The sequence below is a fragment of the Acinonyx jubatus genome, chromosome F2 (assembly GCF_027475565.1).
Source record: "Acinonyx jubatus isolate Ajub_Pintada_27869175 chromosome F2, VMU_Ajub_asm_v1.0, whole genome shotgun sequence".
Lineage (NCBI taxonomy): Eukaryota > Metazoa > Chordata > Mammalia > Carnivora > Felidae > Acinonyx > Acinonyx jubatus.
The window spans coordinates 1520347-1548334 of NC_069394.1; the positions used below are offsets into that span (position 1 = coordinate 1520347).

Sequence of the window (27988 nt, forward strand, 5' to 3'; positions counted from 1 at the left end):
CAGGATTTGGTCCCCCCACCTGTTCTCCGGCCCCTCGAGAGGCAGACCACGCGTTAACCAGCGGAAAACAGGCTTAATGCTGAGGTTCCCAGCACCTGCGGCGGGTCCGGGTCATCCGTGCCGCGCTCCCAAGGCACCGCCCGAGGCCCCTCACACAGAGGACAGAGTCAGGAAGGCGGCCAGCCAGGCCCCGCTGCTCCTCAAGCGGCTTGCTCGTCCGCCTTCTCTGAATTCCGGCTCGCGGATGTTCGGCTCCTGCGTATTGCACAAGAACCCCGAACAGCAGTGCGCGTACAGGAAGGGCATAGGCTCGACGAGGACAAAGGACTTGAGTCCCGGAGCAAACGGAGCACTTACTGGACAATACCTGGAGCACTGCTTCGAAACATAGAAGAAACGCGGATAGATTCCTGACAGGAAGTGAAGAGGAGAAAGGCACCACGTGAACTGAGAGCAGCGACACCAAAGCGCTTCGGGCCTGTGCCCGTCCCATCCCGACCTTCCGGTGCCCCCGCTCAGAGGCCACGGTTGAAGAGGCCCCTCGTCTACAGGGCGGTCGGGAGCCACCGCCCAGGACGGGGTCCGGCCTTTGTGTTCACGGCTGCCTCTGGGGGCGGGGGTGGCTTGCGTGCAGTGTGACCACGAGATGCTCCCCCCCCGCCCCGCCCCACGCCACCCCTCCCCGGCTGGCCTGTCCACGAGCAGGGGGAGCCCGGGTCTGGGGCTCTCCGTCCGGGGATGTACAGGCTCCCAGGCCTCACCGCTCACCACCAGGTCGCTCTGGACTTTGTAACCACGGGACAGGCAGGGGAGCAAGGGGCTCTTGCCCATCCTGGCCACTGCCCGGGGCTCAGCGCCGGCCTCTCCTTGGGCCGGCGCTGTCACCGCGAGCCTGCTGTACACGGCCCGGCTCCGCCCCGGCCGCGGGGTCACGCTGCTGGCTTCGCCTCATCTGTGGTTCACGGTGACAATCGCTTTTCCCTACGAGGTGATGACGTTCACGCGGGGCTGGCGCGAGTCCCAAGCACCCCCTCGGCACCCCGCGTGTTTCCGGGAACGCGGACCCGCCGGTAGGGGCTGACACTCTGCCTCCGAGCGAGCGCCGCGCGCCGGGCGCTGCTGGGCCTCCGCACTCCCCTTCGGGGGCTTCATGCGGCCTGGAGCTCCCGGGTGACATACGCGAGACAGAGAGGTGGTCTCCACCCCTCCTAAAGCACACAACACTCCTTCCAGAACACAGCGTAAGCCCCGCCCCTCATTACGTACACCTCTTGTAACAGCACTTCTGGTGGGGCGGTTGACATGAAGGCTTTCGTCGTTCATTCAACATGAATACAGATAACCCTATGCTTTTCTTCCCGCACCCCAATATTCCATCGCGTCCAGTCCTGGCGCCCCACCCTCCGTCGGCACGGCTCTCACGCAAGCTGGCCTGTCACCTGCCTGTGTTCTGACGTCTCAGGACTTTCCTCCGTTTCTCTTGAACGAACGTGATTACATTAGTTACTCCCTGTTGAGAAAACCCAGACAGACCCCAACTGCTGAAAGGATTGACCGACTTTCCTGTGAACCCGGGATGCACGGAGATACTCACTCACGGCAACGGAAGTACGAAAGTGAAAATCCCTAGGACAGTTGGATGGATTTGTGCAACCGAAACTATTCTCTATCTCGCAGACGTGACACTTCAGGGTTGCAGCTGAAAGGGGAAGAAAACCAGAGTGAAAGACCACCGCTCTCCAGGCCTATCGGATGAGCACCGCCCCTTCCCCCATCTCTCCCTCCTCCAGGGAGCACAAAACCACGGGTCCGAGTCCTTGTATTCTCCCCTGGGCCGCCCTCACCCTACCTCTCACACACACACACTCACCCACACACACAGGCACGCACGCGCACACGCGGCACCTCAAGTTCAATGGCTCAAGACATTTGCAATCTGCCTTCCAGGGCCCTTCCCACTCACCTTCCCCCCTCCTCCCTCCCCCGCCCCAGGCCCTGCATCCCCTCCCCTGGGTGTGGCCCGCTGCCTGGTCTGCATTAGGGCAGGACTCGCTCCCCGCTCCCTGGGGACAAGCCGGTCACCCTTCTGCGGCTGCTCCAGTTCTCTGACACAGCCCTGGATGGTCCTGTGAGGGCCGGGCCACGCGTGGCGCCCAGCCTGATGTCTCCCAGGAAGGCAGGGACACTGAGGGGACAGCACGGTGCTGGGGAATAAGCCAGGATTCCGGCCACTCCTGCCGGCCCTCGACAGGGGAGCCCAAATCAAGAGGCTCCCCCATCGGGTGTCCAAATACAGAGGCTGCCCTCCTGACGCTCTCTCGCTCCCTGACCCCTGTGCCTGCCACCGCCCTGGGGCCCCCGCCGGGTCCAGACATGGGTGGCCACCCCGTGTCTGCAGAGGCATTCTGGCCCGCTTCCTTCTCCCAGCCCAGGGGGTTGAGGGGCCCACACTTACCTTGTTTTCCAGACACGGTGACGTTTGTCTCCACCCGCGGCAGGCCCGTGACCAGGAGCAGAGCAAAGAGAATCATCGTTTCCGTGGTGCCTGGCCCTGGACACGGGGAGTGAGGCCACGCGGTCAGCTCTGTGGCTCCGGGGTCAGATCCGGCCGCCTGGGAGTCCACCCCGTGGGCCCAGGGAAGGCAGGGCGCTCCCTTGACGAGTGTGGACGGCTACTGGCCATTCCCTAGTCCTGTGACCCAGTTTAGGCCCAAGCATACACGCCCACCAGATCCCAGTTCTGGCACTGTCACCCTTTGCTCCCACCCCAGCCCTCCAGGTCGGTCTCCTGAACCCACCCTGCGCGGGCCCCACCCCACCCTTGACAGCAAAACATGCCAGGGGTGGCCCTCTAGGCCTTCCCAGCAGATGAGAAGTAACTGCAGCCATGGACGCTCACTGAAGGGACTGGTGTGTTTGGCTTAAACGCCCTCAGAAAGGCTCTCCGCACGACGATTATTAGGTATGTCGATCATTATACAGGCAGCTGGTCGTTTCCTTATGTGACGCGTACGCGCTTCTTTTTAAGGTTTCTCTCGGTAGCCCCATTTTGTATGTTTGTTTGAGTTTTACCTTTATACTTACATCTCTCTCTTTTCTTTAACGTTTATTTGTCTTTGATGGAGAGAGAGCGAGACAGGGCACGAGTGGGGAAGAGCAGAGAGAGAGGGAGACGCAGATTCCGAAGCAGGCTCCAGGCTCTGGGCTGTCAGCACAGAGTCTGACGTGGGGCCCGAACTCACAGACCTGAGATCGTGACCCGAGCCGAAGTCGGATGCTTAACCCACTGAGCCACCCTGGCGCCCCTATACTTACATCTCTTGAAACAACTTTCTTTCTCCAAGTTTTGTCGTGTAATATTTGCTCCCCGGGTTGTCACTTTTCAACGGCACCCTATCCTTCCCACCCATCACCCTGCTTCACAACGGACCGCTTCCGACGCAGTGAGCCCGCGCTCCTGTCCTCTCCCTTCGTGGCCCGGTTTTAGTTGCATCATTTCTGCCTCATCAGATCAGACAGAGGAGAGCACAAGTATTCGGTCCTATAGATAAAGAACCATCATTCCCCAAAGCAAACACTGGCCACACCGAAAATCAACAACACGTCTTGCGCCCGTCAGAGCACTGAGGTCACAGAACTGGCGCTCCCAAGTCTGGCGAGCCAGGTGTGCCCCGCGAGGCAACCCTAAATATGCTCACCTGGAGCAGCAGCTGCGGGAACCACGAGCCGGTGGGAGCCCTTCACTGTGATTTTGACAGAGGGCTGGAGGCTAAGTGCCAGAGCAGGAAGAGCCGTCCCCGGGCTGGGGGGGGGGGCGGTCTCCCCGAGCGCACAAGAGTCTCCATCCAGCCCCCAGCACTTCGTCTCCGAGCCCTTTCTTTCTCTGAGTGGGTAACAGCCGACAGTGCCACACAACACGCCCTCCCTCCAAGGAGCAACGCGTGAGAAAGATTCGAAGCTAAAGCGGGAGACGAGAACAAGGACACCCGAGAGTGTACAACCTAAGGCGACGACAGCTACGGCAAATTGGGCACAGAGTCCAGGCCCCGGGGCCCGTAACGTGAGTGCTCGCGCTCAGGGCCTACTTACCGCGCTTCCTCTCAACCCACAATACACGACCAACTGGCAGCCGGACACACAAGGCATGCCCGGAGCCAAGATGAACCGTCTCCAGAGGAAAAGCCAGCATGAGGATGTGACACAGGTGACGGACGAGTCACCTTCGTCAGAGAGGGGATGTGAAATGACTAGGACCAGGACACTAAGAGCGCCGGTGGAGAAGGCAGACCACACGTGAGAACGGATACGCAACGTGAGCTTAGGAAGGAAAACTCTGAGAGTCACATGGGAATGCTAGGAAGCAAAACCACGTCTTTTAAAAAAAAAATTTTTTTTTTAACGTTTATTTATTTTTGAGACAGAGAGAGACAGAGCATGAACGGGGGAGGGTCAGAGAGAGGGAGACACAGAATGCGAAACAGGCTCCAGGCTCTGAGGTGTCAGCACAGAGCCCGACGCGGGGCTCGAACTCAAAAACCACGTCTTTTTTGATGAAAATGAGGAATGTGTCGGGTGGGTCACCACTGCCCTCGACACAGCCGCAGAAAGACTCCGCGAACTTGAAGACGGGTCGGTAGAACTCTCCTTGCCTGAAACGCCAAGACAAACACAACAAGAAAACAGAACAGAATGGCCAAGAACCGTGGGACGAGCTTCTTTTCGGTAACACCCAGCTCCCCGAAAGACCAAAAGGAGGAGGAGGGATGGCACGGAAGCATCCCTGAAACCATACTGGCTAAGGGCTTTCCAGCAGTCCCGACAGACATCGCTGTGGAGACTTGGGAAGCTTAGAAAACAGGACGGGCACAACCCCCGAAACAAACGAATACACACACACAAAACCACTTCTACCGAGGCGTGTTCAAAGCACAGAAAATCAGAGAAAGCTTTCCGGAACCCGGAGGAAGAAACAACACACGTGATGTGCAAAGAAACAAGAAGAGGGCCTTCCGTGCACTTCACATCGAACCACCCAAGCAAAAGCGCGTAAAAAACATTTCAGGTGTCGGAAGACGACGTCTGCCAACCTAGAACCCGGTAGCGACAGGAGCTCCCCTTCGAAGCACAGCAGACTGTAGTCTTTTAACGCCCATGACACCCACCACACTGTGTGTCCACTGCTCACTTCATCTCTCTTCCAGTGTTGAGTCCACGATAAAATATAGCAATACGTTTGGAGTGGAAATCCCATCACCTTTCAAACATTGCAGTAAATAAAAATTAAAACACACGCTAAAAAAAAAAAAAAAAAAAAAAACTGCGAGGAAGCTCTCTTGACACATTTATCTGGGATTTCTGTACGTCCACACCTTTTCCGCCACATGCACTGAGCACAGAGGCCCGGTGCACATCAGCAGCGTGCAAGGCAGCTCCCGGAGGGTCAGCATCCAGCAGCCCCCCTGCACAGGCCCCACCGCTCCCCTCCCTACCTGCACCTCCCCTCCAGGCTCCTCTCCCCACCCGCTCCTCCCCTGCCCTCCTCTCCTGACTCCTCTACCCACCTAAGCCTCCCCTGCACCTCCCCTCCTGGCTCCTCTCCCCACCCGCTCCTCCCCCGCACAGCCGCTACCAGGCTCCCCCACAGGGCACTGCCAGCAGCAGGCAGGCCTTTCCACACACCCCTCAGCCCTCCTCTTGCAGGAAGTCATCCACCTGGAGCTCAGCGGAGTTCCCCTCGTCGAACCCCCTCCATCCCCCCATCCCCCCACCCCCGCAGGACAACGCTTGTCCTGATGTACTCGCTGACCCCGACCTCAAGAGCAGCTGGGGAAAAGTGCTGGGACACTGTCCACGCAGACGTTTCCTGCTCCTACAGGCGATGGGCAAACGTGCCCCTCCGCCACCCCCCTCCTCCGCGGCCCTGAACGCAGACCCTGGCCCTCTGCTCCAGGCTGGCCCCCCAGGCACCTGGCAGGGCCCGCTCCAGCTGCAGGGTCTGGCGGGGAGGCGGGGACATTTCCGTCCCTGGAACTGGCGGGACCCAGCCAGAGACCTTTCCAGAGCACGCGGCACCAGCAGGGAGGCCCAGAAGGACAGGCAGGAAACGGTGGCCTTGCAGAGTAAGAAGGCTCTTCCAACCGGGACCCCGCCCCCACCGGTCCCCGCGGAAAAGACACGCGAGGACAGCCACGCGAGGGACGAGGGACAAAACGAAGCCCGACGGGACCGGCCCCGGCTCGGGAAGGAAGCGCACGCTCTGCGGGCGGAGGTCAGAGAAGCTTCCAGGAGGCTGAGGGTCGCAGTCAAGGACCCGCTTTCCCTTCTCGAAACTAAACACACGACATCAAACTGGGCCCCGCACAAAGGGCCTGGAAGAAGAAAGCGCGAAACTGCGGGGAGAAGAGGTCCAGGCGGTGCGGGCGGGGCGGGGACTCCAGGGGCCGAGGGACCCCCGGGCAGACGCAGTGGCAGTGGCAGTGGCAGCGCCGCCGGTTGTGCCCGTGGGACTGAGGGGCGCCGGCAGGGCCCTCGCCGTTGCAAGCACCCCCCACGCCAGCCCTGGGCCACGCCCCGAACCTCCTGGACCCTATGTCGCCCCCCCCCCACTCCCCGACCCTTCACCCTACTGAGACTAGCCAGGCCTTCTGGAACCTTCCAGGCCCCCCCCCCCCCCCCCAGGCGTCCAACCTTCTGCCAATTAACTTCCACGCTGCCCGCCTGTGAGGTGAGCCCCGAACCTTCCGGAACCTCTGGCGCCGCCGGACTGAGAGTGGGGCCTTCAAGGCTCGTGGAACCTTGTGGAACCCGAGTGTGCGCCGTGCGCATGCGTGGGCGCGGGGCCTGCCGGGAGTGGCGCGCGCAGCGCGGGAGACCCCCTCTCTTGCTGACACGCCCGGGCTGTGGGAAGCGCGGCTGCGGCCCGGAGAGTCTCCGCGCTCACCCTGCTGTGCCCGCCGCTTGGAGGCCTCGCTGTCCAGGCTTCCAGAAGGTTCTCTGCGGTCGCCGTGGGGACGCGTGGGGACGCGTGGGGACGGAGGGCGCAGGGAGCCGGCGGGCGGCGTTCGAAAGGGCGGTGGGGGGCGGGGGGCACCGTGGGCGCCTGTCCCGGGCCCTCAGCGGGGGGCTGCTGGGCTGCCCGGGTCCTCGCGGGTGCGGACACCGCGGGTGAGGGGCCCCCCCAGACAGGCGTCCCCCCTCAGTCAGGTACTCCCCCAGAGAGGTGCTACCTCAGGCAGGTGTCTCCCCCCCCCCCCCCCCCCGCAGGCAGGTGCTCCCCAGACAGGCGTCCCCGCTCAGGCCGTTGGCTCCAACCCCCACGGGCGGCCACTCTCCCCTTACAAGTGGCCAACCCCCTCAGACAGGAAACACCCTCCCCTCCGGCAGGTGCTCCCCCAGAAGGTGTCCCCTTCGGGCAGGTGCTCCCGCCCAGGTGTGGGGGGGTGGGGGGTGGGAAGCAGTTTTGCCTCAGGATCCCGGGCTCGCAGACTTGGGGGTGCAGATGGGTCCCCGCGGGAACGCTGGGCGGAAGCGGGCACTGCCAGGTGCCGGGGGGATCCTGGGGCATGGGCCAGGGTCAGGGCTCAGGTGTGGGGACCCCCGGGCCCTCCCCCGCCCGCGCTTCAGGGCCGCCCGATTCCGCGGGAGGGGTGGGGTGCGGCGGTGGGGCGCAGCGGAACGTTCTGGCGCACACTGTGGCCACTGCGCAAGTCAGGCTGCAGGCCTCCAAGGGAGCAGGGTGGTCGCCGCGTGCTGCCCCGCATTTGTCCATCGCCTGTAGGAGCGGGAAACGCCTGCGTGGACAGTGTCCCAGCACTTTTCCCCAGCTGCTCTTGAGGTCGGGGTCAGCGAGTCATCAGGACAAGCATTGTTGGGGGGGGCATGGGGACCTCGGCTGAGCTCCCAGAGGAGGCAGCCCCAGGTGACTTCGTGCAAGAGGAGGCCTGAGGGGTGTGTGGAAAGGCCTGCCTGCCGCCAGCAGTGCCCGGTGGGGGAGCCTGGGACCTGCTGGGCAGGGAGGTGCCCGTGGGGAGAGGAGCTGGAGGGGAGATGCAGGGGGGGTGTAGGTGGGGAGAGGAACTGTGAGGGGAGGTGAAGGGGAGGTGCAGGGGAGGTGTGGGAGGGGAGAGGAGCGTGGAAGGGGAGATACAGGGGAGGTGCGGGTGGGGAGAGGAGCCAGGAGGGGAGGGGAGGGGAAGTTCAGAGGGGAGAGGAGCGAGGAAGGGGAGGTGCAGGGGAAGTTGGGGTGGGGATAGGAGCTGGGAGGGGCTGGTGGATGCTGGTGGACCCCAAAGCCTCCCTCCGGGATCCCCGCACCCTGCTCACGTGGGTCCTGCAGACACTCATCCTGTGAGGTGGTCTCTGTGACGTGCAGGCTGCTGACGTGTGTCCCGGTCTCCTCACCTATAGGTTCAAGTTCCTGCAGGAGATGATGCTCCTCTGGGCCTTTCTCCTTGTCATCTGGTTGCCTTAGGTCACCCTGGCTAAAGCTTGTTAAGTATCGATTCCTCTCCCTGTCTTCCCGGAGATAAGACTTTACTGTTATCCAGGGTCAGAGAAAGGGTCTGGGTGGGATTCCGTCACCTTAGGCAGCCGGGACCCCCGATGTCAGTGCAGTTGGTGGGCACAGGGTGGGTTTGGAAGGGTCCCGAGCTAGGTGAGGGTCGGGAGGGCGTTTCTAGCTCGGCCCTCCCTCACCTGGGAAGGGCAGCGTTGGAGAGTCCAGGGAAGTCTGGGAGGGCGCTGGCCTTTTCTGACTGCCAGGCTCTCTTGGGCACAGGGGCCGTCATCTGCGGGGCAGAGGGTCCCCTCAGCTGACTCCCTGGCGGTGCTCGCCCGCGTCTGTCTCTGGGAACAGGAACAAGTCCCGCGTGTACCCGGTCTCTGCCCGGAAGCTACCCTGGCCAGAGCGGAGCCCATCGAGGGCCGGGCGGTGGAAGCCTCCAGAAGTCCTTCAAGGCAGGGGGAGGGCACAGCCAAGGGTAACGGTGGATGGCGCCCGGGGCACTGGAGCCAGATGCTGCTTACTGTTTCCTCAGGGACCTATAATCTAAAATGCTACGATTGTTGGACCATCAACAATTTTAAGTGTCCACAAATTACGTTGTGTCCAACAGACCTCAGGCACTGTATGACCATCTGTGTTCGTAAGTACCTGTTTGTCTTCCTTGCGCGTTGTGAATTAGGCACCCCACCTGAGCACTTTCAGGGAGCTGTCTGATCTGCTCTGTCTTGGACCCAGCCCCATGGCCCTTGGCCTGCTCTGTCCCCATCCTGAGAGCCCACCCCAGCCTCTAGGCTCAGCCCCAGGAGAGGCCGGTGTGCACCATCCTGGAGAGCCAGGCACCCCGCAAGGTGGGGCTGTCAGGGTCCACGTGCACCATGGGGGGTTGCCAGACCCTAGGCCTCTGCTCCGTGTCAGTCCTTGGTGGGGGTGCTGGTGCCCCCGAGTCGCCCGGGCGGTCCCTTGTTGCCCATTTGATTCAGGCTGGTGGGGGGAGGGCTTCCAGCTAAGTAGGCCCGAAAAGCGGGCATCCTGCCGACTTCTCAGGACAAGGACTACTGCACACGGAGGGCAAGGCCAAGTGTGGGCTCAGGGCAGAGCGTGACTTTTCAGGGTGCTCTTGGCTCTTACTCAGAGGCTCAGGTGCCCTGAGAAAGGCGTCTGCTCGCCAGGGCCCTAAGCTGAAGCACAGGGTCGGCCAGAGGCCAGTGACATTCAATGAGTCTGGGAGGCTGCAGCCAGTACAGGGCCTGGCAGGGAGGCAGTGGCCCCGTGTGGGGCCCTGCCGGTCCCTGTCCTCTGGCCCCTGGCCTTCCCCAGTGTCTCTTTGCACCTTAACGTGCCAGTCTGTGTTCCAAGCCCCCCGCAACACGGTCTTCTTTCTGCCTCCTCTTGGTGGTACCAGCTGGCCTACCCTGTGGGCATCTGGGGCTTTGGAACTCAGGAAGGAGCTGGAATCTGTCCCGGGTTCCTGCAGCGGGCACCCGTTGTGTGCAGGTCTCGGCCTATCGACGTGCAACGATATGGCGGGACTGGCCCTCGTGGTTCTTGTGATGACTGAGGACGCCCTCGGCGCAGCCGTCAGGAACTGGGAACCCACAGGGCTGTGGCTCACGAGTCCTGGAGCTTCCAAGGCACACGGCCAAGTCGTGGTGGGACGAGAGATGCACGGGCTGGGAGTGTGCCTTTTCTGGGCTCAAGGGGGGCATCTGGGGTTTCCCGGGCCCGTCTTCATTGGTGAGTTTACAACACGAGGGCAGGACTCTAAAACGCGAGAAGAAGAGAAACCAGAGACCCGTGGTCAGCTCTGGAGCCCCACCAAGAGCCCTGGAACGAAGGAGCCTCGGGCGGTAGCGGTGCGGGGGTGCGGGCTCTGTATCTAGTCCAGCGGCTGGTGGTGTTTCCCCCAGAGAGCCGTCCTTGAGGTGGGTGCCTTGGCAGTCAAAGCTCCTCAGGCACTTGCACCACAGGAGGAACAGAAGCCACCTTCAGAGCTCCGCTGCTGCCCCTCTGGGAGACTCTGGTGGGTGGCGGGTTGCCGCGCTGGGATGGCTGCTTCTGAAGGGGGCGTTGGGCTCTGTTTCCCAGCCTCTCGCCCTGTGTGGCTCTGGGCTATACTTGGCCCTGGGAGAGCCCGCATGAGGTCTGCAGGGCTGAGGTGAAGCAGACGGTTGGTCTCGAAGGTCGTGATGGTTCTGCGGTGGTGGACGCCAGGGGACCCCATCCAGCATCTCCACACTTCATCCTGTTTCACGTCCATCCCATCAGCCCCGTTGCCCAGGAGCAGTTCCTAAGAAGGTAGCAGTTGCATGGCCGCTGGCCTGCACAGGCGACAGGTGTGTGGGTGAACACCTCACACATCTTCACGAGAGTCTCCTGTGCGTGGGCCGAGACGGGGGGCGGGGGCAGAGAAGCATGGCGTCCATATTTTCATCCCAACTGGGCTTTTCCCCCCGGCCCCGCCCTGCCTCAGCGTCAAATGGACCTGGTTTTGGACTGTCCCTCTGATCGCCAGCCGGCACCGATAAGCAGATAAGCCTCTAAGAGATGGTCGACATCTTTGGTCATTAGGGAAATTAAAATTGAAAACACGATTAGGTGTCTCTAATCAGAGTGACCGAAGTCAAAAACAGTGGCCACACCAAAGGCTGGCCAGGACGGTAAAGAAACCAGATTTTCGTATGTGGCCAGTGACAGTGAAAAATGGGACCACAAATTATGGGGAACGCGGTCCGGTTTCTTAAAAACACAACATGCAGCTACCGTCGATCCCCGAATTGCACTTCTGGGGGTTTTCCCGGAGGAGTTGAAACTTCGCCTGTGGGAAACCATGCATGGGTGTTTGTTGTGGAGTCATTTGTAGCACCTCGATCCCTGAAGTAACCCAGACATCCTGGAGCACCTGAACGGTAAAGACACCGTGGTGAGTCCACCGTGGGCGTTACTCGGCAGTAAAGCAGGGCAGCTACTGCTCCGTTATCCTGAATGAGTGTCCTGGGAAACACGGGGAATGAGAAAGGGCCAGCTCCAGAGGTAACTGTCCATGTTTCCTCTTATAAAATGTTCTAGAAATGACCAATTTCTAGAAGCGGACCCTGGAATCGTTTTGTGGGAGTCAATGGCCGGGCATTTGGGTGTCAAAGAGGTGGGTGTGTCTATATGAGGGATGACTGTGGTGTAAGCCTGGTGTTCACCGTCACCACTTTGAGAGCCGGTGCCCTAGTCGTGCTGCCGCACTGAGGTCTGGCCACGTGGTACCGTTGGAAGTGACTGAGTCCAGGTACATGGGAGCTTTCGTATTTCCTGAAAACGTTTTGAAGATACAATTATCGGAAGTAAGACACTGAACTTCAGAAACAATTTAAGATCTAACGGATCATTAATGACACTAATATTAAAATGGCTACAAGTAGGAACCCATGATTTCAGAACAAACAAAATTCATATGTTTTGCTTCATAGAGGCATGCTTTGAAATGAGAACATAAAAACTCTGAGAATAAAATACAGAACATGGTATACAACGTAAATACCGACCCCAAGCTCTTAAGCACGCACTGTGGCAAAGCTAACGTGAACTCAAGGGCGTTGCTTGTGTGAAGAGCAGAACAGCACTGGATGGAGATGAAAGGGTGAAACAACCGGGAAGACACCAGCATCGAGGTGCACACACGCCCGACGATACAGTAGGAAGGGCCCCACCGAAAAATGGCCCCAGAGCTTAGGAAATGTAGGTAGGGGCACAGTCATTAACATACCTCTGCCAATGGCTGCCAGGTAGCTAGAGCAAGGACCCCAAGTTTACCAGAGTCATACAGCTGGGGTAGACCAAGTCTTTCTCTAAAGGAGCAGAAGAAACCCCACTTAGCTTAGTAAGCCACCTAGACTCGTGGCAAGTGCCCCGCACTGCCTGTGAGGGGGTAGGAGAAGCCACGGAGTGTTGGTAAACAGAGTGATCGTTCCTATGTCCCAACAGATCTTTACCCATAGACACAGCTGATGGACTGGGACTGCCCCATGGGCTCTTGTTTGCCAACCTCTGCTACAGAAGGTCTGAAGGATGCTGGTTACGAAGGAGGAATACTCATGATGTGTGACAGCAGAACCACCCATGACCCAATACACGTTTTTCACAAGATCGCTAATGATGTTTGTGATACTGAGTTCATTCCAGGACCTGATGCAAGCATCTACACGTGTCAAAGGAAGGCATTTCTGCAGAGTTCCTTCTCTGTTACGGTGGACTTAAGCTAGAAATCGTGACTCCAAAGAGAACTGGGGAAACCTCCACTCCTTATAATCACACAGAGCAGTTCTGAATAACCAAAGACCCAAAGAGAAGCCACATGGAAGTTAGGAAAGAAGAAGGACTCCATGATTCTAAAGCTAGGACGTGGGGAAAATGAGTGGAGTGCAGCGAAGCAGAGTCGAGAGTGCAAATAGACACTCTCGGCCTCTCGTAGAAGAGAGAACGTGTGCCAAGGCCCCAAGCTTCCACTCAGGAAGACAGAAGAATAGGAAATCCACCCAAAGAAATGAGGTAGGGAATGTCAGGAAGACAGCAGAAATCCTTGTAATGGGAATACAAAAACCCAGAAAGAATCCCCACAAAGCCAACAGTTGATTCTTTGGAGGGATTCGTAGTATGGGTAAAATGGGGTAGGGGAGCTCAAAGGCAGAAATGTAAAATTCACACTTTCGTTATCAGAAATGCAAAGGGGGGGCATCCATCAGAGGCCACTTTTTTCTTTCCCTTGTAGAGAAAACAAGAAGCCACTATGATAGCCTTCCTGTGACACATTGGAGAATCGTGATGAAATGAATCACACCTTGAAAAACACAGTTGAATTGGTTCTGACCCACAATGAGATTGTAAGGCTGAAGTGCCCTGAATCCTTTCTGGAAAACCTAGAAATGGAAAACCTGGAAATCCTTTTTGGAAAACCAACTAGATATTGCATCTGTGGTAAAGTCCACTAGCTTCGTAGGAGAAATCACCCTACCGTACACAAACTCTTCCAGATAATAAATGAGGAGGATTGCTCCCCAACACATTCATGACGACAGTCTGAATCTAACACAAAGCCTAGGAAGGACGTTGGAAGGATGGAAACCACAGACGAACCTCTCCTGTGACTAGAGCTGCAACGGTACTAGCCAGATCTGAACCAATAGAATCCTACTGTGGATAAGCTATACCACACCCAATGGAATGTTGTATCCTGCATGGCATCCTGGAACAGGAAAAGAACATTAAGGGGAAAAGAATGAAATCTGAATAAAGTGTGGGAAAATGTGCCATAGGATGGCAAATGATGAGAGACAAGAGGGGCCTGGGTGTAGGTGTTTAGAACACACAGACACACACACACAAACACATACACACACTGCAGTGTGGCTTACAATTGAAACCAACTAGTTCAGTTCACCGTCTTAGCAAAGAAAATGGGAAACATCACAGCCACAGATGCTGAAAACTGATGAAATCCAGCAACCTTTCTGAATTAAACAAAAAAATTGAGGAAATGGAAGACGAGAGGTCATTTTCTGTCCCAAAGAAAATACTGGAACACTTTTCCCTTGTGGTGAAAGTGGGGTCAGAGGCCTCTTGTCACGACCTCCACTTCCATGAGGCAGAATTATGGGTGGCTCAGGAATTATTAGGTCACGGGGAGAAATGATACACACAGTGGCTGGGATAAAGGAAGCAAGCAGCTACTACTCACCAAAGATGATGAACTTTGGACATAAGCAGTGCCTTGGGCAATGGCCCGAAATACAAGGTCAGTACTCAAAAATCAAATTAAAAAACCCATGGTGTATTTATACAACAACAATGAACACGTGGAAAATAAAATGTGCAAAAACACACATAGCATTTGAAAACCACCACATACCTGGAAACAAACGCAAGCAGATTTCTGCAAGATTTCCATATCGAAGCTGTGAAACAGGTGAAATGGAACGACTTAAACCAACGGGTGAGCCAGGCTTCTGGGTGGAGCAACCCAGTAGAGGTAGGACAGCTGTTCTCCTCAAGTTCATCCTCAGATTCCATGAAATCCCAGTCAGAGTCTCACCAGGTTAGTGTGTGTGTGTGTGTGTGTGTGTGTGTGTGTGTGTGTGTGTGTTGGGATGGGGGTGGGGGCAAGTTGATTCAAAATATTCAAATGTTTATGGAACTTTGGGGGCTGGGAATGTCCAAGGCAATCTCGTGGAAGAAGAGAGGAACAGAGAACCTGCACTCTTACGCAAGATTCTTTCGTCTCGTCAATGCACATGGTCTAGTGTTGGTGTTGGGATTGAAAAATAGACTGACATGGGCGCCTGGGTGGCGCAGTCGGTTAAGCGTCCGACTTCAGCCAGGTCACGATCTCGCGGTCTGTGAGTTCGAGCCCCGCGTCAGGCTCTGGGCTATGGCTCAGAGCCTGGAGCCTGTTTCCGATTCTGTGTCTCCCTCTCTCTCTGCCCCTCCCCCGTTCATGCTCTGTCTCTCTCTGTCCCCAAAATAAATAAACGTTGAAAAAAAAAAAGAAAAATAGACTGACAGGGAGAAAAGAGGTCTCAGAAAAAGCCACGCACTTTCTGACAATGTTGACCCGGAAGGTTGTGGGATAAGACACTCATTGGCACTAACCAGTGGTGGGTGGAGGAGATCTTATACACGTGATTTACACAACAGAAGCAGTTTCAGATGCTTTCTAGATCTCCATGTAAATAGTAAAAGAATAAAACGTGGGCTTTATTTTTTTGGAAGGGAAATGTAGAAGAATGTATCCCTGGGATAATTAAGAATTTAAGACACCTGAACAATATAGTGTTGATCACAGATGAGGAAAAGCGGTAGTGGGATTACATAAAAATTCACAACTTCTGCCTCTGAGAGATACTGATAAGTGTAAAGATGCCACAGATGAAGAGAAGGCCCTTGAAAACACTGTCTGCCCAAGGGCTTATATTCCGTATATGGAATGAACTTCTTCTACGAATCACTACTTGAACAAGCAGATCATCCAATAGAAATTGGAGCCAAAGGCTTGGAGGCTATTTACCAGAAAATGATATCCAAGTGGGTACTAAATATAAGAAAAGTCATCCAACGTGAACGTTTCTGGTGGAAATGAAACTCAGAACTATGGTATGGTAACACCAAAAGGAATGATTAAGCATTCACAAACAGCTACTTGTGTGGTGGCAAGATGTTGAGGTGGACACGATCCTTTGGAGTATAAATAGGTTCACCTGCTCTGCAAAACTTCAGCAGCTTCTGCTAAAGCCATATGTATGCATCTTAAGGACTCAGCATTTACCACCATGTCAAGAACTCACACACGCTCACCTCATGTGAGGACGAGAATATTCACTGCAGAGCTCTTTGGGGGAGGTGACAGCCAGAAACAATGCTAATGCCCATCTGCAGTCAACCATGGAATGTTCATCAGTGGAAAAGTGTACAATGGGGAGAGTAAACCATATACAGCGCTGGGCCACATCAGGGATGGGTGTCCCAAACACAAAACAGAGAAAAGAAGCCAGACCCCAAACAGACAGTACAGGAGTTCATATTCACAAAGTGCAAAAACAGACAAAACTAACACATAGGCTTGGAAATCCAGACATTTCTTATCTTTAGCCTTGGCTGCTTTTAGTGCCTGATGGAGGAACAGAGGCGGGAATTCGGTAGTTTTTATCCAGTTCTGTTTCTGGAGCTCGTGCGAGTTCCATGGTTATGAGCACTTCCTGAAATCCAGTCAGCTGTCGGCTGGCTTATGAGTGTGCACTCTTCCGTAGAACGTTGGACTTCCAGAAACCCTTCATGTGGCAAATAGAGACAAGCAAGTGATGGGAGCTTAGCTGGGAGTTCCTTCCTTTGACCTCAGAGCCATGAGTGGAAATGTCAGTGGTGGCAAGTTCCAGGGAGAAAGTATCAGGTAAACCCTGGGGTCACAAGGGAGCAGAAGTGGTGAGTGAGCGCCGAAGAATTTAACTCAGGGACTCTTTAAGGAGGCCTCAGATGGCGCCTTGCTCACATGGCCAAGGTACACATGCTTGTGCACCTTAAGGACTCAGCCTTGGTGGTTGGCCAAGGCTGTTGGGTGAGCCTACCAGTGAAGGTAATCACAGTAGTTGTGGGACCCTGCTTGCGGTGGAGCACCCTGTCTGTGCTGGGGCGCAGGTTGACATTAAGGGTGCATCGAGGTTTATATGTTGGGTCAGGAGCTGGGAACACCTGGCCGAGCGTCCCAGGCGGGAGCTCGGCCTAGAGGGGCCACACCGAGTCTCAGAAAATCAGGTGAGGGCCACATGGACGGGGCACTCCACTTCAGGGTCTGTGTGATCCTGTGAAACATGAGCAAAACATTTCTTTGGCCTCTGTTCTCTTTCTAGAGCCCTGAGATTCTTAGGACAAATAATGAACAGGACATTTCATCTGTGCAGCCATGTGCCAAGGCACCTTGATACTATTTAGAGACAGCCAGAGGCAGAGATGAGATGGCCGTGTAGACAGAAAACCATCTCCAGGAGAAGTTGTCCATGGAGGAAACAGACCCTCTGGTGGCCTTTCTTGGGCGTTCTTTATCCGTGAAAATTCTAGGCAACGTAGTCACATCTGGGGATGTATAACACCAGTTACTGGGTGAACTGTGCTTTGTTGTTTGCAAGCAGAAAACCTGAAATCAATGACTTTCATGTCTACTTTTTAAGGTTTGAACAGTCGGGAGCTACTTGTTTACAAGAACTGTACGAGCAACTGCACGTTTGTGTATCCAAGCGAAGTGCCTGATGAAGCCCCAAGAGTCTTAAGAACTAACAGCTTCTATTTCGTCCGTTGTTGTGGTGCAATGACTTGCAATGAAGGAGGGCCCACTAATATGGAGAGGGAGATCACACAGGACCAGACTATTGAGGATGAGTTAGAAGGAACTGTATGCTTGGGGGAGTCAACACTTTCCCTGAGCATTGCCTCCATCCTGGTCAGCCATACACTGACATGAGAAGCCCTCTGGGAGGGTCTGATCTCTTCCCTCATTCCTCAGAGCAAGTTCACTCTCCTTTCCTCCCTTGTGAGCCAGGGATACTGACCCACAGGGCCCCAGATGGACCAGTTACCCTTTCCCAGCTTATTTCAAGAGAGAAATAAAGAACATTATTGCTTGGGTACTGCTTACCTAGAGATGTGTTTGTGGTTTTAGCATTTGATCTGTTTCTTCCTCTTTAGACATCATCTTGCAAATAGACCAAAACATCTTGTTGCTTTAGCATGCAGAGATGGAGTATTTTTTTAAGTTTATTTTTCAGAGAGAGAGAGAGAGAGAACATGCATGGGAATGTGAGCAGGGAGGGGCAGAGAGAGGGAGACAGAGTCCCATGCTGGGCTCAAACTCAGGAACCATGAGATCACTACCTGAGCCTAAGTCAGACGTGCAACTGCTCAACCAACTGAGCCACTCAGGTACCCCAAGAGACTAAGTATTTTAATTAAAGGCAAACAGTTATGGGGGAGAGTGTACGAGTTCACTCAGAGAGGTCCCAACTATGCTCAGACCACAGGCACCTGAGGCCACCTGAGACTCTGTGCTTTAGTTCTCAGGTGGCAATGATGGAAGCCGAGAGGGAGCTGGGCAAGAGGTGGCACGTGGATATCATGGCCCGACGTTAGAGACTGTGCCCGGTGCCCAGTGTGGGCCAATCAGACAAGTTGTGCACGAGCCGCAGTCCTCCCTCAAAGTTGGGCCTATCCTCCCACCAGGGCTAGAAGGTCTCCCAGGTGCTGACATTTGAGCAGGGGGAGAGGCTGGGAGTCTGCTGGTGACCACCTTGAAATGGCATGGAGACTTCTGTGCTGAGGTTGTGATTCTCCTTGCACATGTGGTGGTTTCAGAAAAGAGGTGTGAGGGGAACAGAAAAGGAAGATCTTCTTAGCCCTCATCCTCTCCTCCTTTTTTAAATCAAACTTGAGTTTAAATTAGATGAAATTCATGTAACATAAAATGCATCATTTCAAAGGTATAATTCAGTGTTTTGTTTTTTTTGTTTTTTTTTTTTACTATATTCACAATCTTGTGCGGCCATCACCAGTATTTAATTGCAGAATATTTCCCCCTCCCCCCAAAAGGAAACCTGCATCAGGTAAGTGGTTTGTCCTCATTCATCTGTAGGTCTTTGCAACCACTGATCTGCACTCAGTCTCTCTGGATTTGCCTCTGCTGGGTCTCTTGGACTTGGTTCAGGAGAGAAGCAGAATCAGTATGAGACATAAATATATGTGGCCAGAGAAGAAGGGAAGAAGAGAGGTATGGCAGAAAAGGGAGTGAGAAGAGAGACCTAACTTCCATCAGGAAAATTAAAAAGGGACTTCTACATACCCTTCATATAGTAAAGCCAAAGCCAAAGAACACAGAAGACCAAGAGTTGATCTTAAAAGCATCCAGAGATTAAATAAGGATCACAGTTAGGGATGTTAGTGCAACTCCCGGGCTACCTTTCATTGTGAACAATACAAGCCAGATGATACTAGACCAGTGTGTTAGTTCATGTTTACCGCTGTGACAAAATACCAAATGGAGAGTATGGATCCAACACAGAAGAAACTTACTCCTTCCATAAAGTGTAAAATGAGAATTCCTAGAAGGCAAGTAGCTCTCCTGTTAGCAGTAAATTCAACGTGTACTGTCCAATGTTTCCAGGTCCCGCTGGTGGGAGAGGGCAAAACATGGAGAATTGTGTGGGACGTTTCCATGGTCTAACGCCAGAGGAGGTGCACGTGATATTTGTGGCAATTCCATTGACGAAAACTTAGACACATGACTACACCAACTGCAAGGTAAGCTGGGAAGTGTAGCCTGTGTATGTGTCTAGGAAGCAGAGGACATGTGATTGATGGACAGTTAACATCATCTGCCCCCTTTAACATCTTCAGAAGGCTAAAATAAAAGCACTTCGTAACTGGAAAAAACACTCTACAAAATGATCATTGAAGACGGTGGCTAAAATAAACATTTTCAGATCAACAATTTTGAGATTGACCTTTACCAGCAGAACCTTACTCACAGAAATTTTAAAGAATGATCTTTAGGAAAAATGGAGTTTATCTACTAGGAACATTTTAAATACAGAAAAGAATGGTGAGCACAGAAAATAGTGAACATGTGAGTAAATGGAAACACAAATCCAATCACATCTTTATGGTGTTAAAGAAACAAAATAGAACTTTAGTTAAAAAGAGCTCTAGGGCACCAGGGTGGCTCGGCTGGTTGAACATCTGACTCTTGATTTCGACTCAGGTCATGATCGCACGGTTTGTGAGTCCGAGCCCCACATCAGGCTCTGCGATGACAGTGTTGAGCCTGCTTGGGATTCCCTCTCTCCCTCTCTCTGTGTGCCTGCACTGCTCACATGAGCGCATGTGCACGTGCTCTCTTGCTCTCCTTTTCTCTGTATTTCTCTCAAAATAAACATAAAAAAATGATTCTATAAAAAAAATCTCTAAAGTTAAAAAGATAAGCTCTAAAGTGTCTGCATTTTGTTTTGAGATGCCGTTGAATACTTTTGTATCTTAAGTTACAAAATTCTTTTCAGAATGTCTAAGATAACGACCAAGATGGTAGACATGGAATATATATCTTCCAAAATGGGAGAGAAAGGGGAACAGAGTTTAAAAGTGGAGAACTTGGAGGAGGATTCTGGGAAGAAGTAGGAAGGGCAAAGAACCTGTCTCACCACCTGGACAATGATTGCACTGGCAGAATCAATCTTATGTAACTATTTTGGAAATGTGGCATCTGTTTAAGGCTTGAAACTTCCAGGGAAAGACTTGGACAGTAAGATGTAGTCAATTTGAGCTCTTAGCATGGTAGCAACTACCCATCTCCCACCTCATCTCACAGCGGACACCTGCCCATATGCTCCTGGAGCATCTTGCACACAGCTGTGGGAGCTTGGGTGGACAAAAAGCACCCTGTCTTCCAGATGTTGGGGATCCGTGCTCTGATTGCTGATTGCTGCTTCCAATCACAGAGGTTCCAAGAAGTTGAATGAACTCCAAGGAAGTTGAACTCAATGAGACCCCATCAAGACAGCTTAAAATGAAAATTTCAAGAAACAAAACAAAACAAAACTAGTATCTTAAATGCAGCAAAGAGTAGTGAATCATCCCATACAGAGGATCCTTGAGAAGATCATTAGCTGATATCTCATCATAAATGGAGGCCAGGACAAAGTGATAAAAGAAAAAAATTGTCAATCAAGGATCCTATATCTGGCAAAACTTTCCTTCAAAAGTGAGGGGGAAATTAAGACATTTCCTGATAAACAAAAGTTGAGTGAGTTTGTGCACTCTAGACCTGCTCTGCAAGAGATTTTCAAAAGAATCCTGATAGGTGAAATGGAAGAACACTAGACAGTAATCAAAGCTATGTGGAGAAATGATCTCAATATAGATAAATGCTTTGGCAATTATAAAAGCAAACATTATTGTAACAATAACTTGTATTAGTCCTTTAAGTTTAAACTGTACTTTAACTTTGCTTTCTACATGATTTAAGAGACTAATACATTTAAAGGAAAAAAAAGTATAAAAATTACTATTACTGTAACTCAGATTTTAACTCTAAACTTTTTTGCTATGTAATTTAGAAGACTAACACATATAAAAGAATTTTTAGTTTATGTTTGGGGACACACGGTTTATAAAGATGTAAGTTTGTGATATCAACAACTAAAATGAGTAGGGATGGGTGTGTAAAGGAGCAGAGTTTTTGTATGCCACTGAAGTTAAATTGGTATAAATTCAAATTAGAGAGGTACAACTTTAGGATGTGAAAGGTCATTCTCATGGTCACCACAAAGAAACTCACTATAGAATACATACAAAGGGAAATGAGAAAGGAATATAAATTTCACTACAAAAAAATCAACTAAACACAAAAAAAGACAGGAATGCAAGAAAGAATGTACAAAAAGCTGTCCAGATATAAGAAGTAGGGAGCACAATGACAGTAGGAAGTCCCTCTTTATCAGTAAGTACTTTAAATACAAGTGGATTAAGTTCTGGTCAAAAAACAAAGATTGGAAGAATGGATATAAACATATGACACATCCAATAATGGATAAACAAATATGTGATATATATACACATATATATATTTAATGGAGTATATATATGGATTGTATATATATGGAATATTATATGTATATAACAGAGTATTACACATCCTTAAAAAAGAATGGGATCTCGCTATTTGTGAAAACATAGCTGGACCTAGAGGGTATTATACTAAGTGAAATAAGTCAGACATAGAAAGACAAACACCATATGATTTCACTTATATGGGGAATCTAAAAAACAAAGGAAATGAACAAACAAAACAAAACAAATCAAAACAGAAACAGACTCATAGATACAAAGAACAAACTGATGGTTGCCAGAGAGGAGAAGGTGGGGGAATGAGTAAAAGAGGTGAAGGCGATTAAGAGGTACAAACTTCCAGTATACAATAAATAAGACATGGGGATGAAAAGTACAGCATAGGAAATATAGTCAATGATATTGTGATAGCATTGTATGGTGCCACATTGTAGGTATACTTGTGAGCATAGTGTAATGTATAGAATTCTCAAGTCACTATATTGTACATATGAAACTAATATAGCCTTGTATGTCAACTATACTTCAATTAAAAAAAACAACAAAAATAACCACATGACCTAACTATATGCTGTCTACAAGTGACTCGCTTGAGATTGAAAGACACAAACAGTTTGTAAGAGAAAGGATACAAAATGATATTCCATGCATATAGTGACCAAAAGAGAACGGGGGTGGCTATACCAACATTAGACAAAATAGACTTGAGATTTAAAATAAAAAAGCTTAGACAAAGAAGGACATCATATATGAACAAAAAGTTTCAGTACAGCAAAAAGATGTAATAATTATAAACATTTGCACACATAACAGACCATCAAAATATGTGAAGCAAAAAATGACAGAATTGAAGGAAGAAATAGACATTTCTACAGTAACAGTTGGAGAATTCAAGATCTCATACATGATAGGATGGAAAACCATAGAGAAGATTAGTGAGGAAATGGACAATAATCCAACTGGACCTAACAGACATATTCACAACACTCTTCCCGACAACATTCTTCTTAGGTGCACAGGATAGACCTGATAGACCTGGTGAGACCATATGGTAGGCCATGAATTAACTCTCAGTAGGTTTCAAAAAAGATATTACACAAAGTATCTCCTCTGACAGGAACAGGACAAAGTTAGAAGTTAATAACAAAAGTAAAACTGGAAAAGCCACACAACTGTACACAAATGGATCAGGAAGAAGTCATACGGGTAATGAAGTAATAAAAACTCAAGATGAGAAAAATGGAATAGAGAATAGAAAGAAATAGATAATGAAACCAAAATTTGGTTCTTTGAAGAGATCAATGAAATTGACAAACCTTATCTAGATCAACTAAAGAAAAAGAGAGACAGAGAGAAGGCTCAAATTATGAAAATCAGAAATGAAAGTGGGGACATAACATTGATTCCACAGAAATAAAAATGATTATAAAAAAATAAAAATAAAAATAACATGAACAACTGTACACCAAAAACTGGGATAACCTAGATGAAATGGATATATTTCTAGGAAAAAAAACCCTACCAAGAGTAAGTCATAAAGAAATAGAAAATATGAACAGATCTGTAACTAGCAAGGAGATTGACTCAGTAGTCACAAATCTCCCAACAACAAAAATCTTGGATCTGACAGCTTCACTGGTGATTCTACCAAACATTTAAAGAAGAACAAACACTACTCCTTCTCGAACCTTTCCAGAATTTTATAGAGATGGGAACACTTCCTACCTCATTCTATCAGGCCAGCAAGACCCTGAGAACAAAGCCAGACAGTCAGTACAAGAAAACTACAGACCAGTATCCCTTATGAACATTGATGCAAAAATGCTTAACAAAATACTAAGGAACAGAATTCATCAGCATATTAAAAGGATAATACACCATAACCAAGTAGAATTTATTTCTTGGATTCAGAAAAGTTTCAAAATATGAAAATTGATCAATGTAATATGCCACATCCACAAAATGAAGGATAAAACCACCACAAATCATCTCAAGTGATACAGAAAATCATCTGACAAACACTCTTTTGTGATAAAAACACTCAACAAAATAAGAAAGAAAATACTTTGACATAATAAAGGGCATGTATGAAAATCCCACAGCCAACATCATACTTAATGGTGAAAGACTAAAATTTTCCCTCTAAGATCAGGAACAAGGCAAGGATACGTGCTTTCCTCACTTGTATTCAAAATAGTACTGGAAGTTCTAGCCAGAGCAGTTTCACAGGGAGAAATAAAAGACATTAGATTGGAAAGAAAGAAGTAAAATGATCTCTTTGCAAATGATGTGATCTTATATGTAGAAAACCCTAAAGATTGCAAAGAAGTGTTAAAAGTGATAAATGAATTTAGCAAACAAGCAGGATCTAAAGCCAACATATGAAAATCAGTTGCATTTCTATGCAAAAACGTGAACAATCTGAAAAGGAAATGACCACAACAATCCCATTTACAATAGCATGAAAAAGAATAAGACACTTTGGAGTTGACTTAACCAAAGAGGTGAAAGACTCATACAATGAAAACTACAAAACACTGCTGAAAGAGATTAGAGAAGGCATAAATAAATGGAAACACATCCCATGCTCATGGATTAGAAGACAGTATTGTAAAAATGTCAAAATACCAGAAGGGATCTACAGATTCCATGCAATCCCCATCAAAATCCTAATGATGTGCATTGCAGAAATTTTTAAAAAATCCTAAAATTCATATGGAGTCTTAAGGGATATCTACTGGCCAAAACCATCTTGGAAAAGAACAACCGGGAAGACTCACACTCCCTCATTTCAAAACTTACCACAGAACTACAGTCATCAAAACAGGGTGGTACTGGCATAAAGACAGGCATATAAATTAATGGAATAAGTTAGTGAGCCTGGAAATATACCCTCACAAAATGGTCAAATAATTTTTTACATGGGTGTCAAGACCATGCAATGGGGAAAGGACAGTCTTTTCAATAAATGGTGCTGGCAAAACTGGGTATCGATATGAAAAAGAAAGAAGATGGAGCCTTACTTTAAACCATGCATAAAAGTTCACTCAAAGTTGATCAAACACTTAAGGATAAGCCCTAAAACAACAAAACTCTAAGAAGAAAACAAAGGTGGAAATCTTCTCAACATTGGATTGGATAGTGATTTTTTTTTTTTTGGTATGACAGTAAAGGCACAGGAGACAAAAAAAAATTAGCCAAAATTGACTTCATAAAAATTTTAAAAAATTTTGTATCAAAAGACACTATTCACTGAGTAAAAGGCAACCCACAGAAAAAGAACATATTTATAAGTCATATATATGATAAGGTATTAATATCCAGAATACATACTCTTAAAATTCCACAACAACAAAAAACAAATAATCTAAATAAAAAATGGACCAAAGACAGGAATAGACATTTTCCCAAAGCAAATATGGAAATGGGCAATAAGCATACAAAAAGATGCTCAACATCACTAATCACTAGGGAAATGCAAATCAAAAATATGATATGACCTCACACCCATTAGGGTGGCTACTATCAGCAAAAACAGAAAACGATGAATTCTGGTGAGGATTTAGTGAAATTGGAAACTGTGTGTACTGTTGGTGGAAATGTTAAATGTTATAACTGCTGTGGAAAAAGTATGGTGATTCCTCAAATTATTAAAAATAGAATTACCTTACAACCCAGCAATTCCATTTCTGGGTATATATACACAAAAGAATTGAGAGCAGGGACTCAAAGAGATATTTTTACACTCATGTTCATAGCAGCATTATTCACATTGGCTAAACACGGAAGTAACCCAAGTGTCCATTGACAGATGAATAGAAAAGCAAAATGTGTGTATATGTATACAATGGAATATGATTCAACCTTAAAAAGGAAGGAAATTCAGCAGCTTCGTGTGACTGTAGTCCCAGCAAGCAGGCTGAGGGCAGGCATCTGGTTTCACTGCTGACACCACCTAACTACAAGCCCACAGCAGCCCCAGACTGGCCCTTTAATAGCACAGGGCCCACCCCCTGTTGTGGGCCACTGCAGCCAATTAGACTGAAGACAAACACAGCTCAGCCACAACAGCAGAATGCATGCAGTCCACATAGAAGACACTACTAAAGTGCATGATTCTGGTGAACAAGGGGCATTGTGCTGCACGACACCCCAAAACCTCTTCTTCATAAGGCCGCTACTTTCAAGATCAAGAGATGTAGCTGACCTCCCTAACACACAGAGATGAATAGAAAGCTACACAAAATGAGGCAGAAGAATGTCTCCCAAATGAAAGAACAGGACAAAATCACAGCAAAAGAACTAAATGAAATAGAGATAAGAAATGCCTGATAAATAATTTAAGGTAATGATCATAAAAATGTTCACTGGACTTGAGAAGAGTGAGGGGTCCCAGTGAGACCTTCAGCAAAGAGATAGAAAATGTAAAAAAGAATGAATAAGAGATGAAAAACTTAATACTGAAGTTAGAAATACTCTAGAGGGAATTAATAGCAGATTAGAAGAGGCAGAAGAACAGATCAGCGACCTGGAGGACAGAGTAATTAAAAGTAACCAAGCTGAACAAAAAGAAAAAGGAACAATAAAAACTGAGAACTAAGTTTAAAGGAACTCTGCGACACCATCAAGTGTAATAACATTCACATTATAGGGGTCCCAGAAGGAGAATAGAGAGTAAAAGGGGGCAGAAAACTTATTTAAAGAAATAATAGCTGAAAACTTCCGAAATCTGTGGAAGAAAACAGAAACCCAGATTCAAGAGGCACAGAGAGCCTCCAACCAAATTAACACAAGGAGGTCCACACCAAGACACTAATAATTAAATGCAAAAAGTGATAGAGAATTTTAAAAGCAGCAAAAGAAAAAACAGTTACATGTAAGGGACACCCCGTTAGGCTATCAGCAGATTTTTCAGCATAAACTTGGCAGGCCAGAAGGAAGTGGCATGATATATTCCAAGTGCTGAAAGGGGAAAGCCTGCAGCCAGGAATTCTCTATCCAGCAAGGCTGTCACTCAGAACAGAAGGAGGGGGAAAGAGTTTCCCAGACAAACAAAAGTTAAGGAATTCATCACCAATAAACCAGTCCTACAAGAAATGTTAAGGGGAATGCTGAGTGGAAAGAAAAGACCATAAGTAGAGTAAAAAACAAAAACAAAAAAAGGTAGGAAGCACAAAAGCAGCAAAATTAAGTATATCCCACTAAAATTCAGTCAAAGGATTCACAAAATAATATAGAAACAAAAATGAAAGGATGTAAAGTATGATGCCATATGCCTAAAACATGGCGGGGTGGGGAGGAGTAACGAATGTGTTCAAACTTAAGCGACCATCAACTTAACACAGACGGACTGCTATATGCAGAGGAGATTGTATACAAACCTGATGGTAACCACAACTCAAAAACCTATAATGTACACACAAACAATAAAGAGAAAGGAATCCAACTACTAAAGAAAGCCAGCAAGATGTGAGAGAAGAGAGCAAGAGAAGAAAGGAACAGAGAACTACAAAAACCACCGTAAAACGAGAACCAAAATGGCAAGAAGTACATCCTGTCAGTAATCACTTTGAATGGAAATGGACTAAACGCTCCAATCAAAAGACGTAGGGTGATAGAATGGATAAAAAGGCAAGACACATCTTTATGCTGCCTACAAGAGACCTATTCCGGACCTAAGGATACCTGCAGATTGAAAGTGAAGGAATGGAAAAGCATTTATCATGCAAGTGGAAGTGAAAAGAAAGCCAGACTGCAATACTTATATCGACAGAATAGACATTAAAATAAAGCCTGCAACAAGAAACAAAGAAGGACACTACATAATCATACAAAGGACAATCCAACATGAAGATATAACAATTGAAACTCTTTATGGACCCAAGATGGGAGTACCCAAAACATAAAGCAGCTAATTACAAACATAAAGTAATCCATCATAACACCCCACTTACATCAACGGACAGCTCATCCAAATAGAAAATCAACAAGGAAACAATGGCTTTGAATGACACACTGGACTAGATGGATCTAATAGGTATATTCAGAACATTCCATCCTAAAAGAGTGGAATACACATTCTTTTCAAGTGGACGTGGAACTTTCTCCAGAATGGAGCATATGTTAGGCCACAAAACAAGTATCAACAAGTTTAAAAAGACTGAAGTCATATCATGCATCTTCCAAACACAATGCTAGGAAACTAGAAATCAACCACAAGGAAAAATCTGGAAAGAGCACAAACACATGGAGGCTAAATAACATCCTGCTAAACCAACAAATGGGCCAACTAAGAGATCAAAGAAGAAATAAAAAGACATATGGGGACAAATGAAAGTGAAC

The 27988-nt window shown here is 49.3% G+C and overlaps 1 protein-coding gene and 1 long non-coding RNA gene across 5 annotated transcripts; one reads left to right on the forward strand and one right to left on the reverse strand.

Moving 5' to 3' along the window:
• Positions 1-53: 53 nt before the first annotated feature.
• Positions 54-6988, reverse strand: LOC128312838 (lymphocyte antigen 6K-like). 4 transcript variants are annotated; one of them, XM_053208288.1, is made up of 5 exons: positions 6738-6833; positions 2456-2551; positions 1595-1699; positions 358-410; positions 54-255 (listed from the first exon to the last, which is right to left on the reverse strand). In XM_053208288.1, exons 1-5 carry the CDS (start codon positions 6823-6825, stop codon positions 151-153), a joined length of 447 nt encoding a protein of 148 aa, XP_053064263.1. In that variant the 5' UTR covers positions 6826-6833; the 3' UTR covers positions 54-150. The 4 variants fall into 4 exon arrangements, with proteins under 4 accessions (XP_053064263.1, XP_053064265.1, XP_053064264.1 ...); XM_053208290.1 differs by lacking the exon at positions 6738-6833 and adding an exon at positions 6941-6988 and having other exon boundaries at positions 54-410; XM_053208289.1 differs by having other exon boundaries at positions 54-410; positions 6688-6835.
• Positions 6880-17658, forward strand: LOC128312839 (uncharacterized). Its single transcript, XR_008292656.1, has 4 exons — positions 6880-6988; positions 8407-8489; positions 9036-9143; positions 17206-17658. It is a non-coding gene; the product is annotated as an uncharacterized LOC128312839 (long non-coding RNA).
• The last annotated feature ends 10330 nt before the right edge of the window (positions 17659-27988 follow it).